General features: G+C 38.2%; 1 protein-coding gene across 1 annotated transcript; it reads right to left on the bottom strand.

Moving 5' to 3' along the window:
* Positions 1–1,131: 1,131 nt before the first annotated feature.
* On the bottom strand, positions 1,132–21,132 carry LOC107513409 (E3 ubiquitin-protein ligase TRIM22-like). Its single transcript, XM_016150064.2, has 8 exons — positions 19,504–21,132; positions 15,233–15,724; positions 11,965–12,060; positions 11,070–11,300; positions 4,416–4,438; positions 3,075–3,175; positions 2,749–2,775; positions 1,132–2,503 (listed from the first exon to the last, which is right to left on the bottom strand). The coding sequence occupies exons 2-8, from the start codon at positions 15,659–15,661 to the stop codon at positions 1,845–1,847; spliced, it is 1,566 nt and encodes a 521-aa protein (XP_016005550.2). The 5' UTR covers positions 15,662–15,724; positions 19,504–21,132; the 3' UTR covers positions 1,132–1,844.
* Between the last annotated feature and the right edge of the window lie 66 nt (positions 21,133–21,198).

Raw genomic sequence — 21,198 nt, 5'->3', positions numbered from 1 at the left:
GTTCTCCTCCTCCCATCTCTCAGTAGAAATCAGTTTCTAATTGGCAGATATGGTCCAAGGAGAAGATGAGCAAGGTTAGTAATTTTAAAGGAAGTGTAATAGATCCCTATGTTGAACTTGGAAATCTTGTAGGACTAGTAAATACAAAATAAGTTATAAAGCAGGGCAGCTGTCACAACCGCAAGGTCCCCAATCCCAGAGAGGACAGTGTGCTAGAAATTTATATTGGGAGCCTTCGAAATTCTGTGTTATTACCCTTGAAGTGTTAAATTATTAAGAATCAAAGAACTCTTGTGACTTTCCTCTTTTTCTATCTCAAAATAAGTCTTTCAGCTCTGAGCAGGGTAGGCATGGCTCTGTGAGCAGAACTGGTCCAGCAGCCTGGGTGTGTGGCTCATGGAACTCCATAGGCTCCTTCTCCAGGGCTTCCTTTCTTAGGATTTCTTGGGAAATCCTAGAATTTCCTGGAGGCAGGAACTAGGTGACTACACCTTGTGAGGAAATGAAAATGCGTAAGTGGAAGCCAGTAGGGAGACTGCAGTGGGGAGCCCAGTGTTATCACAAATACTATCATTAGTAATCTCTACCCCACCCACTTGGCACCCAGTAGGACAAGTTATTCCCCCTTGATATCTTGATAAGAGCTCTGTGCAGTGATCTGCTCGAATTTATAATATATGCTTCTCTAAGAAAAGTTTCTTCCTTTGCTCTTCTGGGTAAGTCTAGTCCTTGTCATAGATTTGAAACTGACTTAAAGAGAAGAAAATGAAAGAAAAGAAAAAACTTAAAGAAGAGTGCATAGGGTGGTATATACCATGGTATACTCCAGTGTTTTACCACAGGGAAAAGGCCTCAGCACTAAGGGGCTGTCCCTGATAAGAACAGCTGTTCCTAAGACGTGGCTTCCTTGCTGGACAATGCTCAGAAACTCCTACTTTGCAATTTTCGGGCCCATTCCCAATCAAGGGCCTTAAAACAGTCCCAGACTCTGTGTAAAAACTTCTACGAAAGACTGAAACTGGAGTGGTCTTGACAGCAGAGCCTGGCATTTGAAAAATGAGATTTCAGTAGAATTTTTTACCGTTCTTCTGAAGGATGCAAAGCTGTCGCACAGGACACTGACACCACTTACACTTTTCAATAATCGTGACAACAAATATTTATTATATTGTACAGCACTCTGAAATAGATTCTTTACGTTGAGTGAAAGTTAGTTTTACACAACGATCTTAAGGGTGAGTTAGGTGCAGTTTAAAAACCCAACTTGTATTTTATGAAAAGAAACCCAGATTTTATTCACCATCACACACCTTCTAAGGAGAAGAGAGAGGATTTGAACTCAAACACTCAGAACATACACTCTTCACTCTGGATACATATATATATAGTCTATTATTTCCTTTACTTGACTCTGATAAACCTGCTGTATTCTGGGCAACAAACAGACATACACTCAGAGACTCCTTTATTTGGTGCTGAGGGGTGAGGGTGACATGAATTGTCCCAGGATAATGGATGGTGGCAGACAGGCTTTGCCATGTCTCTTTAATCAGCAATAAAGGAAAACACAGAGAAATGAGATGGCAAAGATGTTATACCAACACTGTTCTGTCTATAGGAAGGATTAGACATCTTTCACTGAGATACAATAGAAAAGGTAAATGGGTAAATAAGCTTCTCTTCTAACTTAAACCAGAAGCAGAACACATCCCAAAGGTGAGTGAAAGTTCTAAAGAATGAAGACAGCAAGGAAGAGATGTTCTGAGTGTAGAGATCAGCTCAGGTGCAGGAGATGATACCACGGCAAGGGGCATGAGAAGAAGTGGGTAAAAGAATGAGAAGGTTCAGGAATTTGGCTGGCATAAAGTCATGGGAGTTGGGCAATTCCCAGGGTTGAAATATGGGAAAGCAGTCTGAGAAAACTGACATTTAGAGAACCTGTAAATGAGAGACCCATGGTTTGTGACATTAAAAAATGAGACAGTGCCTGCTTCATAGTCTAGGAAAACCCCAACTCGACATGGAGGAACAGCCATGAAAAGAGTCAAGATTTTAGGATGAGAAGTGGAAGCGTCCTCAAAGGCAATGTACTCAGATTTATCCCGTAACCCTACAACCCAGTAACCATTTTGAGGTCTGTATTTGGAGTAATGATCTACATTTGGATCATCAAAAAACTCAGAGTAATTATTTCCACTTGGGTGAAAGAAGAAATCTCTTAAACTATTTCCACTTGGGCTAAAAACAAACCCAGAGCTATTTTCTCCAAAGTAGTTATTTGCTTTCCTGCACACCCCCAGGATCCAAGCAATCTTCCCAGACACGTCTACTTCCCAGTAATATTTCCCTGAGGAGAAATTTTGGCAGCCGAAGACATCTAAATTAGAAAAGTTACACGGATATGCATTCTTCAACATAGAACAGCATCCAGCTTGCACTTGTCTCTGATCCGCAGATATGACAGCATTCGAAAGACAGTTCACTGGATCCAGCATTATGTCCACTGTAGGAAAAATTACACACTCAGGTGAATTATAGAGGGCTTGTGTGTCTTGTGACATTTTTGAAGAGGAATACTGGAGACTGATAACAACTTAATTTGATGGGTCAGAGTTGAGCAGATCACTTAAGAACTGTCATGTATATGTATGTTTGGGAGGGAACTAAAATCATGGGACCTAAAAGTAACCACACTCCGGAAAAGGGATCAGAACATGGTGATTTGAAAACCCTGCAACTTATTCTTACCCCAGTAGCTCTGGACTTCTGTCAGCTCTGAAACGACAAAAGTTTCAATGATGTTGTTAGAGGCAAAGGAGGAAACACTAATACCTATCCTTTCTCTCGAATGACGACAGGGTAGGGGAGCCCTGTGAGGATATCAACTGGTTAGCTAGAGGACACCAGGCCATTCCCACTTATAGCTGATCACATCTTCAGCACAGGGTATCGACCTCTCCCTGTCAAGCCTACCGCCTCTCTTTGGTCCTCATCTAGAAAGAACATCCACTTCTCTGCTTTTCTCTGATACTATAAGAACCCCACACCCACACCCCTCCCCTGGCTCTCCTTACCTTTAAACCCTTGCAGCATCCCATTCAGGTCTGGAACTCGGAATGCACTCTTTGGTTTCTTGGAAACAATTTTTGGCTTCTTCAAGGTCCAGCTCTCACACCTAGAAAGACAAAAATTGATCATCCACACTTCTGAACTTGTGTCTCTCTGAAACCACTGTCTCCCTCACCTTTCATGCCATTGATGCACCCAAATCCTTTTCACTGAAGAGCCTGAGGAAGGGAGAAGTGAGAGCCCCAGCACTGCAGCCTGAAAAAATGTCCTCACATCTACCTTTCTATTTACCCTCTGTGTGACCTTGGGAAGTCCTGCTCAAAGAAGCTCGTGTTCTTCTTTCTAAAACAGAAAAATTAACCTGTGCTCTCAACTGCTTAAAAATAATACAATATTAGATGAAACAATAGTACTCTTAAAAGCTGTTCGATATGTCTAAAAAAGTATTTGATATGTCAAGTCAAAGTCATCTCAGTGGTGCCTCCAGGAGGGAGAGGCTGGATGATCAGTAGCGAGACTCTAGAACCTGGCTACTGAGACCTTTAGGTTATCAAATGTGGGAGTACTGGAAGTCTGGAGGATGTCCAAAGACAGTTATCCCAGTACAGATGCCTAGAATAACATATGAGGTCACGTTCTCATATGTTCTGGAAGAAACATGACAAACATTTGGGAAAGGAGAAGTTATGATGTCCAAATTAATAGTGGTCTGAATTTCATATGCTTATGAAGACCCCAATGCTGCCGAGTGGGTAGGCAACTTTAGACAAAGGAAGCCTTTTTTCCCTATAAGATGCTAAAGCGTGTAAGCAGAGATTAATTTTTAGCACCAGGACCAAAACCACTATTCCTTGAGACTTGAGTCTTTTTTTTTTTTTTAATCCAAAGAACACCACTTAGAAATAACTTATTTCTTCTATCCTCAGGCTAAACAAACAAACAAACAAAGAAATTAAATAAAGGTCTACCCTTGTGGAAAATTGGGGGACCTGGCAGATAAAGAAGACGAGATATTCCCTGTGAGAAGACAGGCACTTATGAAGTACAGAAACAAGAGCTAAGACGGACACTAAGGTTTGACTAGAATGAGCAACATCATGGTGTTCTGATACTGTAACCCCTTATTAGTAATGCTTCTATGACTTTAACTCTGTGACCTCCCACCATCTAAATTCCCTATCATTAAAAATTTCATCTGTGATTAGCCATTGGAAACAATGTAATAAGCAAATTTCCAAAGGTATGCGAATTTTTCGTTTTAAACTTCTTATTGATTCTAAGATTATTCTTAAGGCTATAATTCTGTTGTCAGATAAAAAAGACGAAACCTGGTCTCACATACATACCTTCTAATTATGTTAATCATATCCTGGGGAGAAGAGAGAAAACATGAGTGAAACACAAGATTGCCAGATTTAGAAAATAAAAACGGCAAGTTAAAATTTAATATTGGATAAATAAAAAAATTGTTTTAGAATAAACACGACCGCTGCAATATTTAAGATACTCTTCTACAAATAAATAAATAAATAAATAAATAAATAAATAAATAAATAAATAAATAAATAAATAAATAATAAAGTGAGTCATTTATCTGAAATTCAGATTTAACTGCACATCCCAAAAGTGGTCGGCGAACCTCAAAGGGGCCCTCAGCCCTCACAACTTACAGACTTTTACTCATCTTCCTCCTCACATGCCAGCACCCCTTGATATGCTGTGAACACATAGATAGTCAGAGTATGGGTGACAAAATGTAGAGGTAAGACCCAGAACGACCATCCTAGTGGACTCATGCGAGGATGCGAGAAAGATGCTTCAAGGATCTGGAAATGGACTTTAATCCAAAGAAAGGGAAGAGACCTACTATTTCTTTAATAGACACTCATGAGAAGACCTCCTTAATTTTTTATGCTTGTATTTACTCTAAAATCAAATAATGTTGAAATCTGTTTGTCAGACATCATTCCAGACTCTGGGGAATCAAAGGTGAATAATTAAATTATAGTCCCAAAGAAGTATACTTTTTTTTTGGTGCAGGAATAAGCAAACTAGAACTTCAAACAAGTGTTTCTCTGGCCATCCTCTAATCACTCTATACCCCTCCTACACACTACCGGTAGGGGACCGCATAATTTGTGAAGTATAAAACAAGCAGCAGGAACCGGAAGCAGAGAAAGCTTAAAATGAAATTTACTGTTTCTCAACTATTCACATTCACTGTCCAGAACGCTATTCAATACCCACTCCATCACTGTCTTCAAACTACATCTTACCCTGAATTCTAGTATTGAATTAAGCCAGTCAAATGTATAACCTCAATTTTTTTAGCCATCTTCTTTTCCTCATCATAATATTATTTGCCTAATTTTTTAACAGAAATGTGCAAATATATTTGGAATACATCTCTCTAGTCTCACCCCTTTATACCAACAAAAGACTTGACCACTTGTTGGTTCTACATCATCAGAAAAAGTTTTACTCTCCGTACTAGGCTTTTTTTGTTGTTACGTATATGACAAAAACCTAATGAATACAGGCTTAAATTAAAAAAAAAAAATCCACAGGGCAGGTATAGCTTTTGTCATAAACATGTTTTAAGTTAAAAATCTTGTCATCAAAATCTATTCTTTTTTCTCAAAATTCTGTTTTCTACCTGCCGCATAGACTTTTTTTTCAAACTCCACATGACATCAACTTGAATATCCTGGTTTAAATTATAATCCTTAACATATTAGCTAGCAGAAAAGAGAATTTCTCCTTCTAGTCATAACAATAAAAGTCTCAGATATTAAATCATTGCCCCAAATTGGGCCAGGTGCACACCTTAAAATATATTACTGCATCCCTAGTAAACCTAGTTTTGAGAGACGTATACACCCCTGATGCTACTGATTTTACCAACCCTAACCAACTATATGAACTAAGGTAGGGATGGTTCCTCAAAGGGTGATTCAAGAGATTACTACCAAAAAAAAAAAAAAAAGTAATTGAATTGAGGTTGGACAAACAACTATCCTATACTGCCCATCCCTTAACTGACTGCCATCTCATCACACTTCTTATCAAATTATTTTTTAAAAAATGGCTCACTATAATACATTGGCTACAATAATATTAAAAACGAGGAAAGGATTTGAATAACCATGTCTCTGAAGATATACAAATGGCCAATAAACACATGAAAAGGTGGTCAACATTACTGGTCATTATAGAAATGCAAATCAAAACCACAATGAGATATTACTTCACACCCTTAAGGATGGCAAAAGCAAAAAATAAAACAAAGTAAAACAAAACCACCTCTTGAATAATAACAAGTGTGGGTGAGTATATGAAAGAACTGGAACCATCCTGCATTCTTGGTATGAATGTAAAATGAAGCTAAGAAAAACAGTTTGGTGGATTCACAGAAAGCTCAACAGTTACCATTACATTCCAGCAATTCCATTCTGAGGTATATACACAAAGGAACTGAAAGCAGACTCAAACAGATACTTTTATGCCAATGTTCATTGCAACATTATTCACTACAGCCAAAAGGTGGAAGTAGCCTGTGTCTACCAACATATGAAAAAAGAAGCAAAATGTTCCATATACATATATGGAACGTTATGCAGCCATAAAAAGGAATGAAATTGGGATACAGGTAACAACATGGATGAACCTTGAAAATATGCTAAACAGAACAGGCCAGACAGTGTGATTCCACTTATGTTGTAAAGGACCTAGAATAGGCAAACTCATAAAGATAGAAAGTAGATTAGCAGTTACTAGGAATAGGGGTCTGGGGTGGGGGCGGAGCAATGGGAAATGGGTAGTTATGGCTTAATGGTTACAGTTTCTGTCTGGAGTGATGAAAACATTTTAGAAATAGGTAGTGGTGATTTTTGCACAACACTGGGATATGATGAATGCCCCTGAAGTATATACTTTAAAATGGCTAAAAGGTAAAATTTTTTGTTATTGTTTTGCCACGACTGTTTAAAACATTTATTAATGTAATATAATAAGAAGTGCCATGGAATGTTATGAATTAAATGAATAAATTGTGGGAGATTATCTCTCTATAAAGGTGCTAAAAGAAGAAATGGACCAGAGCCCTTTCCAAGGGTAGAAGATGTAAACTCTCCTCTAATATACAAATCTACTTTCAAATACATTTCTATCGCTTCTATTCTTATCAGTTGAAACATAGCTCCTTGTGATAAGCCCAGCAACCAATAGATACATGATAAAATGATCATTGCCCCCAAATAGTCCAGATAACAGGAAGACTGTCATTTCAACTCCCAGTTGGCAAAGTTATGGAGGGTAAAGACTGGGAGCCCACCACATATATCATAACAAGTTAAAACAATTTGAAGAAGAAAAAAACAAAATCAAAGTGTTTCCTGATTGACTCACATGACTGCTCCAGATCTATTTTTGTCAGTAATGGCCCAAGACCCCACCCAAGAGGAAAATTGTAGACAGTATCGATTATGTGACTATACCTTCCCAACAGGTACAGTTTTTCAGGTTGCATATTCAAGTGTACATATTGCCTCAGAAATGGGACGATCATAGGCCATCATTTCCCACAATTGTGATTTATCTTTCTGAAGTACTTCCTTAAAATGCTGCATGACTTTGCTTTTTTATTGCCAATATATGAGCGAGTCACAAAAACCAGACATCTCTTCCAGTCCTACAGATTTTGAATCTGGAGTTTGTATCCAAGAGTTTAGCTTACTTGTAGGCATTCAGACATTAACCTAGAGTTAACTCAAAACAGGTAATTTGCTCCTTTACCTATCAGCATTCCAATAAACAGACGTCCAAAGTGTTATTTTCATAGCCTTTCACAGGTAGGAAGTTCACCACATGACCATTCTGTGACTGGTTTCTCAGTCCTTAACTCCTCATCAGTCTCAAACATAAGTCATGCTTTGCTTTCATCCTCTCTGACTTTGCTGGCTCTAACTGTAACTCAGAGTAGAAAAGCTAGATTTTGTTGCAAAATAGAGGAGCCTCTCTGAGCAACTTGAACTGAAATTTCTCAATCCTGTAGCTCATCACTAAAAGCTAAACAAAATAACTGCATGCAAATTCATCAAGTATTCAAGCCTTATTAAAAACAGCCTGAATCCCAGTATACGCTAAGTGATTGTACAAGAGCTGCTTCAGTCTCACTTTCCATTTGTAGCACAACAAATTCAGGGAAAATAAGAAAAGATTCAGCATTGTGTTTATTCCCAATGACCAAATACAAAACCAAATAGACTTGGTAGGAAAAGATGGGGGGGTAGATGGTGCCAAATCGAGTAAATAAAATACACAGTAATCTGTATGGCAGCCCTAGGAATCAGTGGTCTGATTGAGAGAGGAGAGGAGGCATCTGAAAAAATGCAAAGGAAAGGGCTTGCAGAAATGAACTACTCAGCCAGTTAAAGTCCATTCCTGACTGCCCTCTCCCTGCCTCCAGGACTCTCAAGCTAACATGTTTTCCCATAACTACCTTCCCCAACTCAGGGACTCTCCAGCTACTCTCAACTACTGTTCTTATCTCTGCAGCTGGTAGGAATAAGAAGACTGTGTATAAACTGCTTGTTATGTTACCATTAGAGCTCAGCCTTTGGATAGGAATCTGCTGGCATTGGTATGTGTTGCTTCCTACTTATAACCTCAATGTCCCATCTCTCTGTTTGAGAATCCTACATCAGTGCTGATAACGCCCAGGTCACAAGACAAATGACCTGTAAGACCAGTGGTCTTGAAATTCCTCCCCTAGACCTACAGCCCCCCCACCCATCCTGAGTCATGAGGCACATGTGAAACCTCAGACATGTGCCTTTTTCATGGATCCTGTAAGGGTATATAAGCTGTAAGAAATCTAACCAAAGGGAGATTGTGCTTTGGGTCTTTTGAATGCCCCACGCTTTCTGCCGGCAATAAATTCTCCTTCCTCTAAAATAGTTGTCTGAGCATCCAATTTCCTCTACCGGATGTTGCTTCCTGCAATATGATAAACTCAAATGATCACACTGGTGTGCTATTTCTGAGCTCATACTTTTCCTTAGTGTCATTCCAGGTTTCACTTAGTTGTCCCTGGACAACCGAGCATCATTTCTGCTACCTAGTTTTGAATGGCAATGATGTCACAATCATAAACATGAAATAGAGAAAGAAGAAGAGAGCAAAATAAGAATTTATTAGATCAAGTAAGGAAAAACTGAAAAGGAAAGGGCAGAAAAAAAGAGAGAGAAATAAAAGAAATTGAAATGTCCAGATTGGAACATCAGTAAAGTTGTATTTATTTACAGATGGCATGATCTGTTATGTATACAAGCTCAAGAAATACACACACATACACTGTGAAAACTAATAAAAGAGTTTAGGAATATGTGGGATACTAGATCCTTATTAAAACTTTATTGTATTTGTTATCATTAGGCATGAATAACCCAATATGAAATTAAGACATTTATTTACAATAGAAACAAAAAGAATCATCTTAAATACTTAGAAATAAACTTAAGAAAATCAGTAAAAGACTTCTGTGCTGAAAACTACAAAATATTGCCGTTAGAATGTAAAGACTACCTAAATAAATGAAGAGATCTTAAACTGTTAAGATGACAATACTCCTCATATTATTCTTTAAGTCCCCTATAATGCCTATCTAAATACCAGCAGGCTTTTAATAAAAATTAACAAAATATCCAAAAATTCTCATAGAAAATTCAGTGGACCTAAGACAGTAGTTCTCAGCTGTGTCACTACTAGCATAGTGACCTAGGTAATTCTTTGCCATGGCGTCAGGTTGGCAGCATCTCTGGATTCTATCCACTAGATGGAAGTAGAATTCTCCAAATGTTTCCAGAAAGGGGGTGAGGTGGGGTGAGGTACTTAAATGGTTTCTACAGAGAATGACTAACTTAGAATAAAATTGTTTTGAAATAGGTTTGAATAGAATTGTTTCAATTTTTTTCAAACAATTTTTAAAAATAAAAACACATTTGAAAGATTATCCTACCCAATTTCAAAATGTTCTGTGAAGGCCCAGTAATCAAAAGCTTAGAGTATCAGTGTAAGAATAAACAGATTCATGCACCAGACTGATAATCCAGAAATATATCCTTACATTTGGAGCAAATCAATTTTTGACTCAGGTGCCAATTACTCAGTGGAGGAAGGGGAGAGTCTTTTCAACAAATGTTGAATTGAATTTATTCATGGCTTAACAACTCAGTATATTTACTAAAATCTTTGAATTATACACTTACAATGGGTAGATTTTATATGTAAATTATACCTCAAGACTATGTTCTTTTAAGGCAGAAGAAAGATACAACAGGTGGAAATTGATTATTCCAGTACAGGAACCAAAGTTAAGAAATTCTTGTTCAGCTAGCAAAGGAGAATGGCAAGAAGTCAAGCTGAGAAAGTCTGACATTTATTGAATTTTCCAATACATTACATAGCTTTAGATCTCAGTCATTCAGTTAATTTCATGGGAAAAAACTGAAATATTCATACTAGGTACAATCCATCCATTAAGTTTCTACCGGGTTTCTTTTACGTCCTTTCCTAGCCAACATACATACACACAGAAGCACACCCATACATTCATACATGTATAATCCCTTACTTCAGTATTACACAGTCTAGCATTACCTTTGCCACCCCTCAACAAAACAATTCAGACATAAACAGATTTGAGTTGTTTGACTAAACTTAGTGAAGAGATGCTTTATAAATGCTAGATCACAGATAACAGGAGCCTGTAAAGAATCTTCTCTCTAAATTTTTGCACGATCTTTTATGAAATAATAATGGGAATTTCCCTTGACAATTGTATATCAGATTATCTCTATGATCTTTGAAATGAATGGCAGAGAAGGGGCACTGAGGGGTCAAAAGAACCTTTTAATGAGGAAGTACAGATACCCAAAAGGGAAAGAAAATTAGTATCTGTGTTTCCCCCCATAACTAGGTTTCTACATCCCAAGTCCTACCTGCAGTGTGTCTATTGATGATCCTTGCATCAGACGTTCGAGATCTGAGATGAGCTCTCTCATGTACTGTTTCTGCTGGGCCACCTGGTCTTTAGCCACTGCCAAGTTATCCAGCACATTCACTTCATTTTCCTCCAGCTTTTGCAGCTCCTTCTTCTCCTCACTGTCCAGGATGCCTCTCATTTCATTAAACCCTTTCAGAATCTTCTGTTTCTCAGTCTGCATACAATTCTTTGGGGGTAGGGGGGAAGGGTGGTACAGGGGACAAGAAGAGAAAAAGGCAGTCAGTCAGTCTAGCTGATGGCCTACTTTTCATGGCCCTGAGAGCTAAGACAAGAACTATTTTTCTCAGGCAGTGCTCAGAGTGATAGGAGGTGAAAGGAAATGAGCAGTTTCTGGGAAAACCATTTTTCCTACTACTGTCCCTTGTGTTCCTCCCAAGGCAATTTATTCAAGTCTACTTCATCAAGGCGTACCAGGAGACACGATGTGATACCTGGATGAGGTCTGAACTGCAGACATCCATCCTGGATAATCATGCCACACTGTATATTAAACTCCTCCACCCATAACTCCTAGACAGAATGCTGGGCCTTCCTCTGTGTTTTCTGAAAGTATCAGAGCCTTAAACTATGACTGACAGTAATGAGACATGGCATTCACTAGCCATTTTTATATAGCTTCCCTCTATGCCTTTGCCTCCAAACAGTTGGGTTTCACTTGTGATATGTCTACTCTTCAGTTGCTAACACTCAACAGGGAAGGTGAACTAATCAAATGTCTTCTGGACGCATGAATTCCGAGGTAACAATGAGGAAGGGGCCTCCTTGAGATTAGACCATGGTGCTGCCTAGTTTCCTGTCTCAGAACTCCCTCAGGAATAATCTCTTCCTGCCTTCCAGGTAGCTTTCTCTTCACTGATGTCAGCTTCTAACTCCTGAGCTTCCTGTTGCTCCTTCGTCAGCTTCTTCAGAGCTTCTTGCAGCTTCTCCTATGAAAAAGAAATCACCAAAGTCAAGCTATGAGGTTTCTCAGCACCTGTATAGAAAATAAATGGGGAAGAAATTAGGCTCATCTTAGAAAAGAACAAAGTTTACAGAAATGATACTGGCGATTAGAACTGACAATGCAGACAAAAATCTTAGATGGTAAATGTATTCATTATCCCTGGACGATGAAAATTACCATATCTTTATCAAGAGTAGCCTGCATCTCTTTTTTCCTAGAGGAAGAACTGATCCTGCAGCAAGAAAAGTCCTTTCCTGTCACAGACACTTTTCCCACATCTAAGCAGCCATGATCCCAAAAAAGCTTCCTGCTGAGAGGAGCAATAAAATCGATATTTAGAGTCAGCGTTCACTCACACAACTTCTGTTTGCTAAGATTTTATAACCTGGTAAGGATAACACAAAAAAAGAAAACTATAGACCAATATCTGTCATGAACACAGATGCAAAAATCCTAAATAAGATACTAGCAAACTGACTACAGCAACATCTTAAAAAGATTATACACTATGATCGAGTGGGCTTCATCACAGAGGTGCAGGGATGGTTCAATATACGCAAATCAATTAATGTGATACACCACATAAACAAATTAAAAAATAATAATTATATGATCATATCAATAGATGCAGAAAAAGCCTTCAACAAGATTCAGCATCCATTTATGATCAAAACACTTAACAAAATTGGTATAGAAGGAAAGTAACTTAACATAATAAAGGCCATCTATGACAAACCCTAAGCCAACATTATACTTAATGGTGAAAAACTAAAAACCTTCCCTCTAAGATCAGAAACAAGGCAAGGCTGTCCACTATCACCACTGTTATTCAACATAACATTGGAGGTCCTAGCAAGCGCAACCAAGCAAGAAAAAGATATAAAATGCATCCAAATAGGAAACAAAGAAGTCAAACTGTCACTATTTGCAGATGACATGATTCTCTATATAGAAAACCCTAAAGACTGCACAAGAACACTACTAGAAACAATAAGCAAGTACGGTAAAGTCTCTGGATACAAATCAATGTTCAAAAATTCATAGTGTTCCTATACTCTAATAACAAAGTGTCAAGAAAAAAAAAAGAAGAAGAAGAGGAAAAAATAATTCCTTTGGCAATTGTAACAAAAAGAAAAAAATACCCAGGAATAAATCTAACGAAACATGCGAAGGACCTATGTAATTAAAACTACAAGACCCTATTAAAAGAAATCGAAGAAGATACAAAGAAATGCAAAGATATTCCTTGTTCTTGGAATGGAAGAATTAATATAGTTAAAATGAGCATATTATTACTTAATACATTATACAGATTTAATGCAATCCTCATCAAAGTCTAATTGGCTTTTTTAAAAGAAATAGAATAAAAAATCATCAGATTTGTATGGAAGCACAAAAAAACTCTGAATTGCCAAAGCCATCCTGAGAAAAAAGAATGAAGCTGGAGGCATCACTCTGCCTGACTTCAAATTACACTACAAAGTGACAATAATCAAAACGGCATGGTATAGACAGCAAAACAGACACACGGACCAGTGAAACAGAATAGAGAGTCCAGAAGTAAACCCATATTTATATGGGCTAATAATTTTCGACAAAAGTCAAAAACATACAGTGGAGAAAAGAAAGCCTCTTCAATAAATAGTGCTGGGAAAACCTGAAAGCCACCTGCAAAAGAATGAAACTAGACTCTTGTCTATCACTACACACCAAAATAAACTCAAAATGGATTAAGGACCTGAATTTAAGACCTGAAACAATAAATGCATGGAAGAAAACACAGGAATGAAACTCAAGAACTGTGGGCTTAAAGAGGATTTTATGAATTTGACCCCTAAAGCTAAAATAAATTAATGGGACTACATCAAACTAAAAACTTCTGCTCAGCAAAAGAAATCATCAACAAGGTAAAAGGACAACCATCCAAATGGGAAAATATATTTGCAAGCAATACCTCCAATAAGGGCCTAATATCCAGAATACACAAAGAACTCATACAACTCAATACCAACAAAAAAACAAACTATCCAGTCAAAAAATGGCCAGAGGATCTGAACAGACACTTCTCCCCAGAGAACATACGAATGGCCAACAAATATTTGAAAAGATGCTCAATAGTGCTAGCTATTAGGGAAATGTAAATCAAAACCACAATGAGATACCCTTTCACACCTATTCAAATAGCTATAATCAACAGGACAAGTAATAACACATGTTGGAGAGTATGTGGAGCAATAGGAACCCTCACATACTGCTGATGGGACTGCCAATCGGTACAGCCACTATGGAAAACAGTATGGAGGTTCCTCAAAAAACTAAGAATTGATCTACCATACGATCCGGCAATCCCTCTACTGGGTATTTACCCCAAAGACTTGAAAACTCATATCCATAAAGATATTTGCACACCAATGTTAATAGCAGCATTATTCACAGCGGCCAGGACATAGAAGCAACCAAAGTGTCCTGCGATGGGTGATTGGCTAAAGAAGCTGTGGTACATATACACAATAGAATATTACTTAGCCATAAGAAGAGATGAAATATTGTCATTTGCGACCACATAGATGGACCTTGAGATAATCATGCTATGCAAAATAAGCCAGAATAAAAAAGTTGAAAATCACATGATATCATTTATATGTGGGATATAAACCTAAAAGTAACACATGAACAGGACAAACAAAGACTCATGGACATGAACTATGGACTAGTGGTTACCAGAGAGTAGGGTGTGGGAGAGGAGGTGGGAGGTAGATAGGGTAAAGTGGGTCAGATATAGGGGGTTTGGGGAAGGGTGAAGTGACTAAAGGGGATCAAATATATGGTAGTTGAAGGAAACTGGACTTTAGGTGGTAAACACACAATAGAATATACAGATGTCTAATTATAATGTATACCTGAAAACAATACAATTGTATTAACTAATGTAACCTCAATAAACAATTTAAAAAAAAAGATTTTGTAGTCTATACTTTTCTTGAAGAAAATGAAAGTATGTACCTCAGAAGGCCTCAGAAGCTGAGCCAAGGGTATGAAAAGAGAACATCAGTCTTATGATGACAAAGTGACTAAATAGAGTTTAAAAAAAAAAAAAAGCGAAGATTTTACTTCGGGTACCATTCTGCACACTGTTCCTCTACACTAGGGCCTACCTGACACTCCTTGACCACTTCCTCCACGGAGAACATTTGGTGACCGTGGTGTTCCGGAGACAGCATACAAAGCCTGCAAATGACTTTTCCATCCTCCTTACAGAATACATGAAGCATTTTCCCATGATGCTTACAGAGGTCTCGCCTCTGCTGCTGCTGTGACCTCACATTGGCCTCCCTTACTTTCTCCACTATGTTGGCCAGTTGCCGATTAGGCCGAAGGTTCCAAAGCTGGTATCTGCTCTGGCACACAGGACAGCGGCATTCCCCTCCTAGTCGGCTTATGGACTCCTTGTTGTTTGCAGTGATGCAGGTTTGACAGAAGCTGTGGCCACAGTCCAGGCTCAGGGGTTCTGTGAGGAGCTCCAGGCATATGGGGCACGTCAGTTCCTCCTTGATGTTCACTTGTGCTGAAAAATCCATTGCCATGCTCGCCTGACTTCTTCTTGTCCTGACTCCTGAGGCTCCTTTTGCTTGCAAAATCCTGCAGGACTGGGAATATTGAAGGAGGCAGGATAAGAAAGGCAAGAATAGAAAGGATACTGATTGTGCAGATTTAAAACTGGACAAAACTTTAATATTTAATAAAGGAAGGAAAAGAGAGAAGAGTTGGTCAGCGATGGAATGGAAAGGACTTTTTGTAATAATTTCAAACATTTTACTCTTAGTTTATGTCACATAACAAATATCATCCTGTCAGGGCAATGATTGCTATTTTCTCTTCTGCTGGATAGAAAAACAAATTGAGGCCCTCCTACCAAGAACATTGTGCAACCCACCATTAGTCCTGCTTTTTCTTCCCAATCCCAAAACACGTCTTCCATTTTAAATGCACTAACCCCACTGTGGTCCCCAGGCTTTTGCACTTGTTCTTCTCTCTGCATAGAATGATCCTACTCCTGCCATTTGCACAACTTACTTTATTTTAACAGGTTCATTGAATTATATTTACATCTCATGCATCTATTTTAAGAGTAAATAATTTATAGTAAATATATGGAATGATATAACTATCACCACAATCCAAACTGAGAATATTTTTATTTCTGGATAACAAATTTAATGCCATTAGTAGTCACCCCTATTCTGATCCCAACACTCAGGCAACCATTAATCTCCCTTGTGCTTTTAAGATTTGCATTTGACTATTAATTCATAAAAATGGAACCATAATGTACAATCTTTTGAGTCTGAGTTCTTTCACTCCCCATGCTGTTACTGAGGTTCATCACTCCTATCTTCTTTCCCATAAAAAAAAACATTCTTGGTATTAAAACCACAAAACCCACTGCTGCCTCAGAGGTTTTGCACTTGTTTGTCTCTCTGCATGGACTGATCCTTTTCCTGCTGCCAGCATAACTTACTCTTACATTTTATTCAGTCTCTCCTTTACATGTCCTCTTAGCAGAAGGATTTGCTCTAACTTACTGGTAACAAAACTGCCAATACCATTGCCTGCTGTACATTTGCTATATTTTTCTGTTTTTTGTTTTTTGTTTTTGTACTGCATAATATCTACCATCTTTTTTTAACTGTCTATCTCTTCCTCCTAAAAAGTAATGTAAGCATAGATCAGGCACTGTTTTGTTCACTGATGTATCCTCAGTAGCTAGAATATTGCATCCACATATATGATGAATATATAAAACTAGAATCTCCTCATCTCTCTATAGATGATTAGACTTTTTATTAGCTTTTCATTTTTCTTTCCATCAATTAGCAGTTCTCCAATAGCTCAGATGTGTTTACCACCTAACATACCTGTCCCACAGAGTTTTTCTAAGCCCTCAAATTCACTTCCCAGAGACACCTACAGAAACAGCAAGGTCTGCAACAGAAAGATCATTTTATCACAATTTTATAATCAGTTATAATTTAGATATCACCTTAACCTATTTATTTCTCATATAAAAATTTGATAGAGTATTCCCTTCTTCAGATGTATAAATTGAATAAATGACTTACAGATATCCTTCTTTTATCACAGGTAGAATTGGGGTGAACATATTATCCTCCGGATATCCCTTCAGAGTTCTCTCCACTAGCACACAGATTTAAGCAAAGACAAACACAGGTAGAGGTTGCAAGAACGAGATCAATACCCAATGCCATGGGGGTATAGAAATGGAGAGATCAAGACCAGCTGGGTGGTTCTGAGTCTTGTGTTTTTAGATGTTGGGCCTTTGCCTTGGCCTGGATACAAAGCAACATGTCAACAGGCACCTAAAGGTTTATGGTTTTAAGGAGAGAGAGAGGAGTTTATATACTTAGAATCACACACGAGACAGACCTGAGGAACACAAATTCCAATGTGGCATCTGCCAATCTTGGGAGAGAAGTTTCAATATATAAGGGAGGTTATAAAGTGGAGAGAAGAAGTGTGTCCTGTTTCAAAACACTGAGTGCTATTAAGTGTTGAATTGTGTCCCGAGAAGATGTTGAAGTCCTAACCCCCAGTGTGTGTGAGTGTGACCTTACTTGGAAATGATGTCTTTGCAAATGATCACATTAAAACGAAGACATTAAGGTGGACCTTAATCCAGCAAGACTCTGTCCTTATAAAAAGGGAAAATACATACACAGAGAGACGTGCACACATGGAGAATGCCACATGAAGGGAAAAGCGGATATCAGGATGATGCAGCTACACACCAAGGAACGTCAATGATTGCTAGCCAACTATCAGAAGCCAGCAGAGGGTTGTGGAACAGACCCTTTCCTCAGTCCTGAGAGGAATCCACTGTTAACACCACAGGTGTCATATCTCTAGCCTCCAGAACTGTGAGAATACAAATTGTAATTAAGCCACCTAGTTTGTGGTATGTTTTTCACGGCAGCCCTAGAAAATTAACACGAGTGCTTATTTTTGCTTTATTAGTTCATTTTATTCTGTCATTGAAGTATCACACCATTGAAAACCTCCCCACTTAAGACAGAGACAACATGTATGCCGAGTGAAATAAGTCAGACAGAGAAAAACAAATACCATATGATTTCACTTATGTATAAAATCTAAAAGATAAAATAAATGGACATACAAAACAGAAACAAACTCATAAATACAGAGAACATTTCAATGGTGCCCGATGAGAGGAGGATTGTGGGACTGGTGAAAAAGAAGGGATTAAGAAGTGCAAACTGGTAGTTACAAAATAGTCATGGGGGTGTAAAGTGTGTAGCATTAGGAATATAGTAAAAATATTGTAATAACTATGTCAGGTGGGTACTAGACTTATCCAGGTGATCACTTCTTAAGTTATATAAATGTCTAATCATTATATTATATACCTGAAACAGTTGGAGGAAGTGACGACACCCGACAGAGGAATTTGGACATTCAGACAACTTTGTTAGAGGAGTTAACAACTCCATGCATGAGCTCGGTCTGGTTAGATTTATTACAATTTAATATAGTTTTGCAGTGTCCATGCAAAAGTGTGCCTCCTTTTTCAGGATGGGGAGGGGAAGCTTCGGGTAGGGGGAGCTGCATGGGTGGCGGGGCGAGGGGAGGCAGGAATTTTCAGACCACTTGTCTTATAGGTAGTTTGTTTTGTGGAATCTGCGACTTTGGCATTACCAGCACCATTATATGATTCTCGAACAGAGAGAGACAGGACATTGAGGTTATAAGTAGGAAGCAACACTTATTAATGCCAGTGGATTCCTATCCAAAGGCTGGGCTCTAATTGTAACATAACAAGCAGTTTTTTACACAGTCTTGTTATTCCTACCAGCTACAGAGATAAAGAACATTAGTTAGATAGCAAGTTATGAATCAACAGATGTGAGCTGGAGAGGCCTGGAGGCGAGGAGAGGGCAGTCAGGAATGGACCTTAACTGGCTGAGCTGGTCATTTCTGCAAGCCTTTTCCTTTGCTTTTTTTTCAGATGCCTCTTACCCACTCTCAAAACTAATGTTATATTGTATGTCAACTGAAATTAAAAAGTAAAAAAAAAAAAAGAAAAAGAAACAAACAAAACAATACAGAATAAGAAGACAACGAGGTAACTCAGCCTGGAGAAAGAATGGTCCCTCCAAGAAAAAAACAACACTTTGCTTTTTAAAATCTTCCTTTTTTAAAGGTCACTCTTCCCCCAGACTCAATGCCACCTCTTCCGCCACCTCTTCAGCTACTCCTAGAAGCCGGCTCTTTTTGTTTCTTCAGAACAGTTTCAGAACAACAAATTCACTTCACCCAAACACATTCAATCTATTCTCCCAAAGCCTCTTGCCCTTTGCCCTTGGAAACTGCCCCACACACCTTCACTCACCTTCAGGCGAAGTATAAGGATCTGGACTCTGTGGAGAAGATAAGATTTGGGTCTGCTCCAGATTCACTTACCAAGCAGGAGTTTAGCTCTCCAAAGAGTTCTGCCACAGGAAATGAGTGAGAAACGAAACCTAAATTTTTAGAAGCAGAAATGAAACAAAGAAAGCAGAACAGAAACTTAATAACAATAACAATGGGAGGCCACTGGGTAGGACAGAGGAGAGGGAATTCTTCAGTAAATTCTGGGGCAGGCGCCAGCCCGCCAGCCCGCACTAGTGTTTTTATTCTTAACTCAGTTTCTTCCAGCAAGAATATTTGAAAAAGAACAATGTGAATTTCAATGATACAATCTACAGCTTTCCTGAAAACTCAGAATTTCGGTTTAATTCTATAATTCTTAGTTAAGCTTATCCTACATTCAGGTCCTTAGCAAGTTACTAGGGATAACATAATTATCCAAAAAGTATGGGTACCTGCCCTTTGTAATGCAGACTGTGATGGGGAAGATAAATCAGTGATAAAGCAGAAAGCGACCTTTTCTAGATCTGTGAATTTGAACTGATACTTTGAGTATTGGTAGTTATTACTGTGAATGGTAAATTTTTTTAAGAAGGTTTTTCAACGTGAGCCTATTGAGAAAATTCTTCCACGTCATTGAATCGAATCTTACAGTTCCACCAGGTAATTATCAGTTTTCGTTCCTTATCTAAGCAGTCCAGAAGGAGAAGGCCGCCAGAGATAATGTACAGCTCTTTCAGTGCCCTATTATCAGCAAGCAAGAGACAGGAAGAACATGCAGGTTAACAGATGGTGTCGTTCAAGTGTAGCCTGGTCTTTCTATGAGTAATATTCACACCTCCATCATTGTCTGCTTTTCCTCACCTCCTTCGGAAAATGTCTGGACTTTTGTACACCATCAATCAAAAGCAGAACTGAAACATTTTCTATTTCCTATACATACTTTCGAATCCTGTTATCTATCTTGTTTTTCTTCTGACTACATGGGTCTGAAATTGCAGCTACAGGGTGGTGAAAGCTCCAGAACAAGAGTCCCTGACAGACAAGAAAGACTGCAGAGCTCCGCGGTCTTCACACATGGACTGATATGAGGCATACAGGGCAGTTGAGAAGTTCATATGTTTCGAATTAAAGTGCAGACTTAAACTCTTTTTGATTCATTTATATTTATGAGGCAAGGCCTGAAAATTATATAGGCATAATTGCTGAGCCATATTGACAGTTCGTTTTTTGGGTATAAAGTGAGTTCTGATGACGTATAAACTAATGAAGCTCTTCAAGTGCAATGATAATCATGCAAATTCTGCACAAATTGCATTTTGAGAGCTGGCTTTTTCCCCAACTATCATCTTTGTTGTTATATAACACGATCATTAAACATCCCTCTTTATCCAGCCCTTTACCCAACAATAGTAAGTTTTATGAAGGCAGGAAATGACCTTTTCTATATTGTTCCTTGTTGTCTCAGATATATTACAAAGTACTGTGATAGGAAGAGATATTTAAATAAGAAGTCATGCAGTTATATAGTTATAGATATAATGTTCATCACATTGGACATACTGATGACAATCATAATTCTGTTTAATTGGTGTTGTTGCAATCAACATAGTTGCTGTGATCATACTAAAATTCTAGTTTTACCATTTATAACTTTTGACAAATTCTAACCAAGAAA

This window comes from Rousettus aegyptiacus, unplaced genomic scaffold (assembly GCF_014176215.1).
Source record: "Rousettus aegyptiacus isolate mRouAeg1 unplaced genomic scaffold, mRouAeg1.p scaffold_m13_p_5, whole genome shotgun sequence".
NCBI lineage: Eukaryota > Metazoa > Chordata > Mammalia > Chiroptera > Pteropodidae > Rousettus > Rousettus aegyptiacus.
This window is presented reverse-complemented; position numbering and strand designations above follow the sequence as displayed.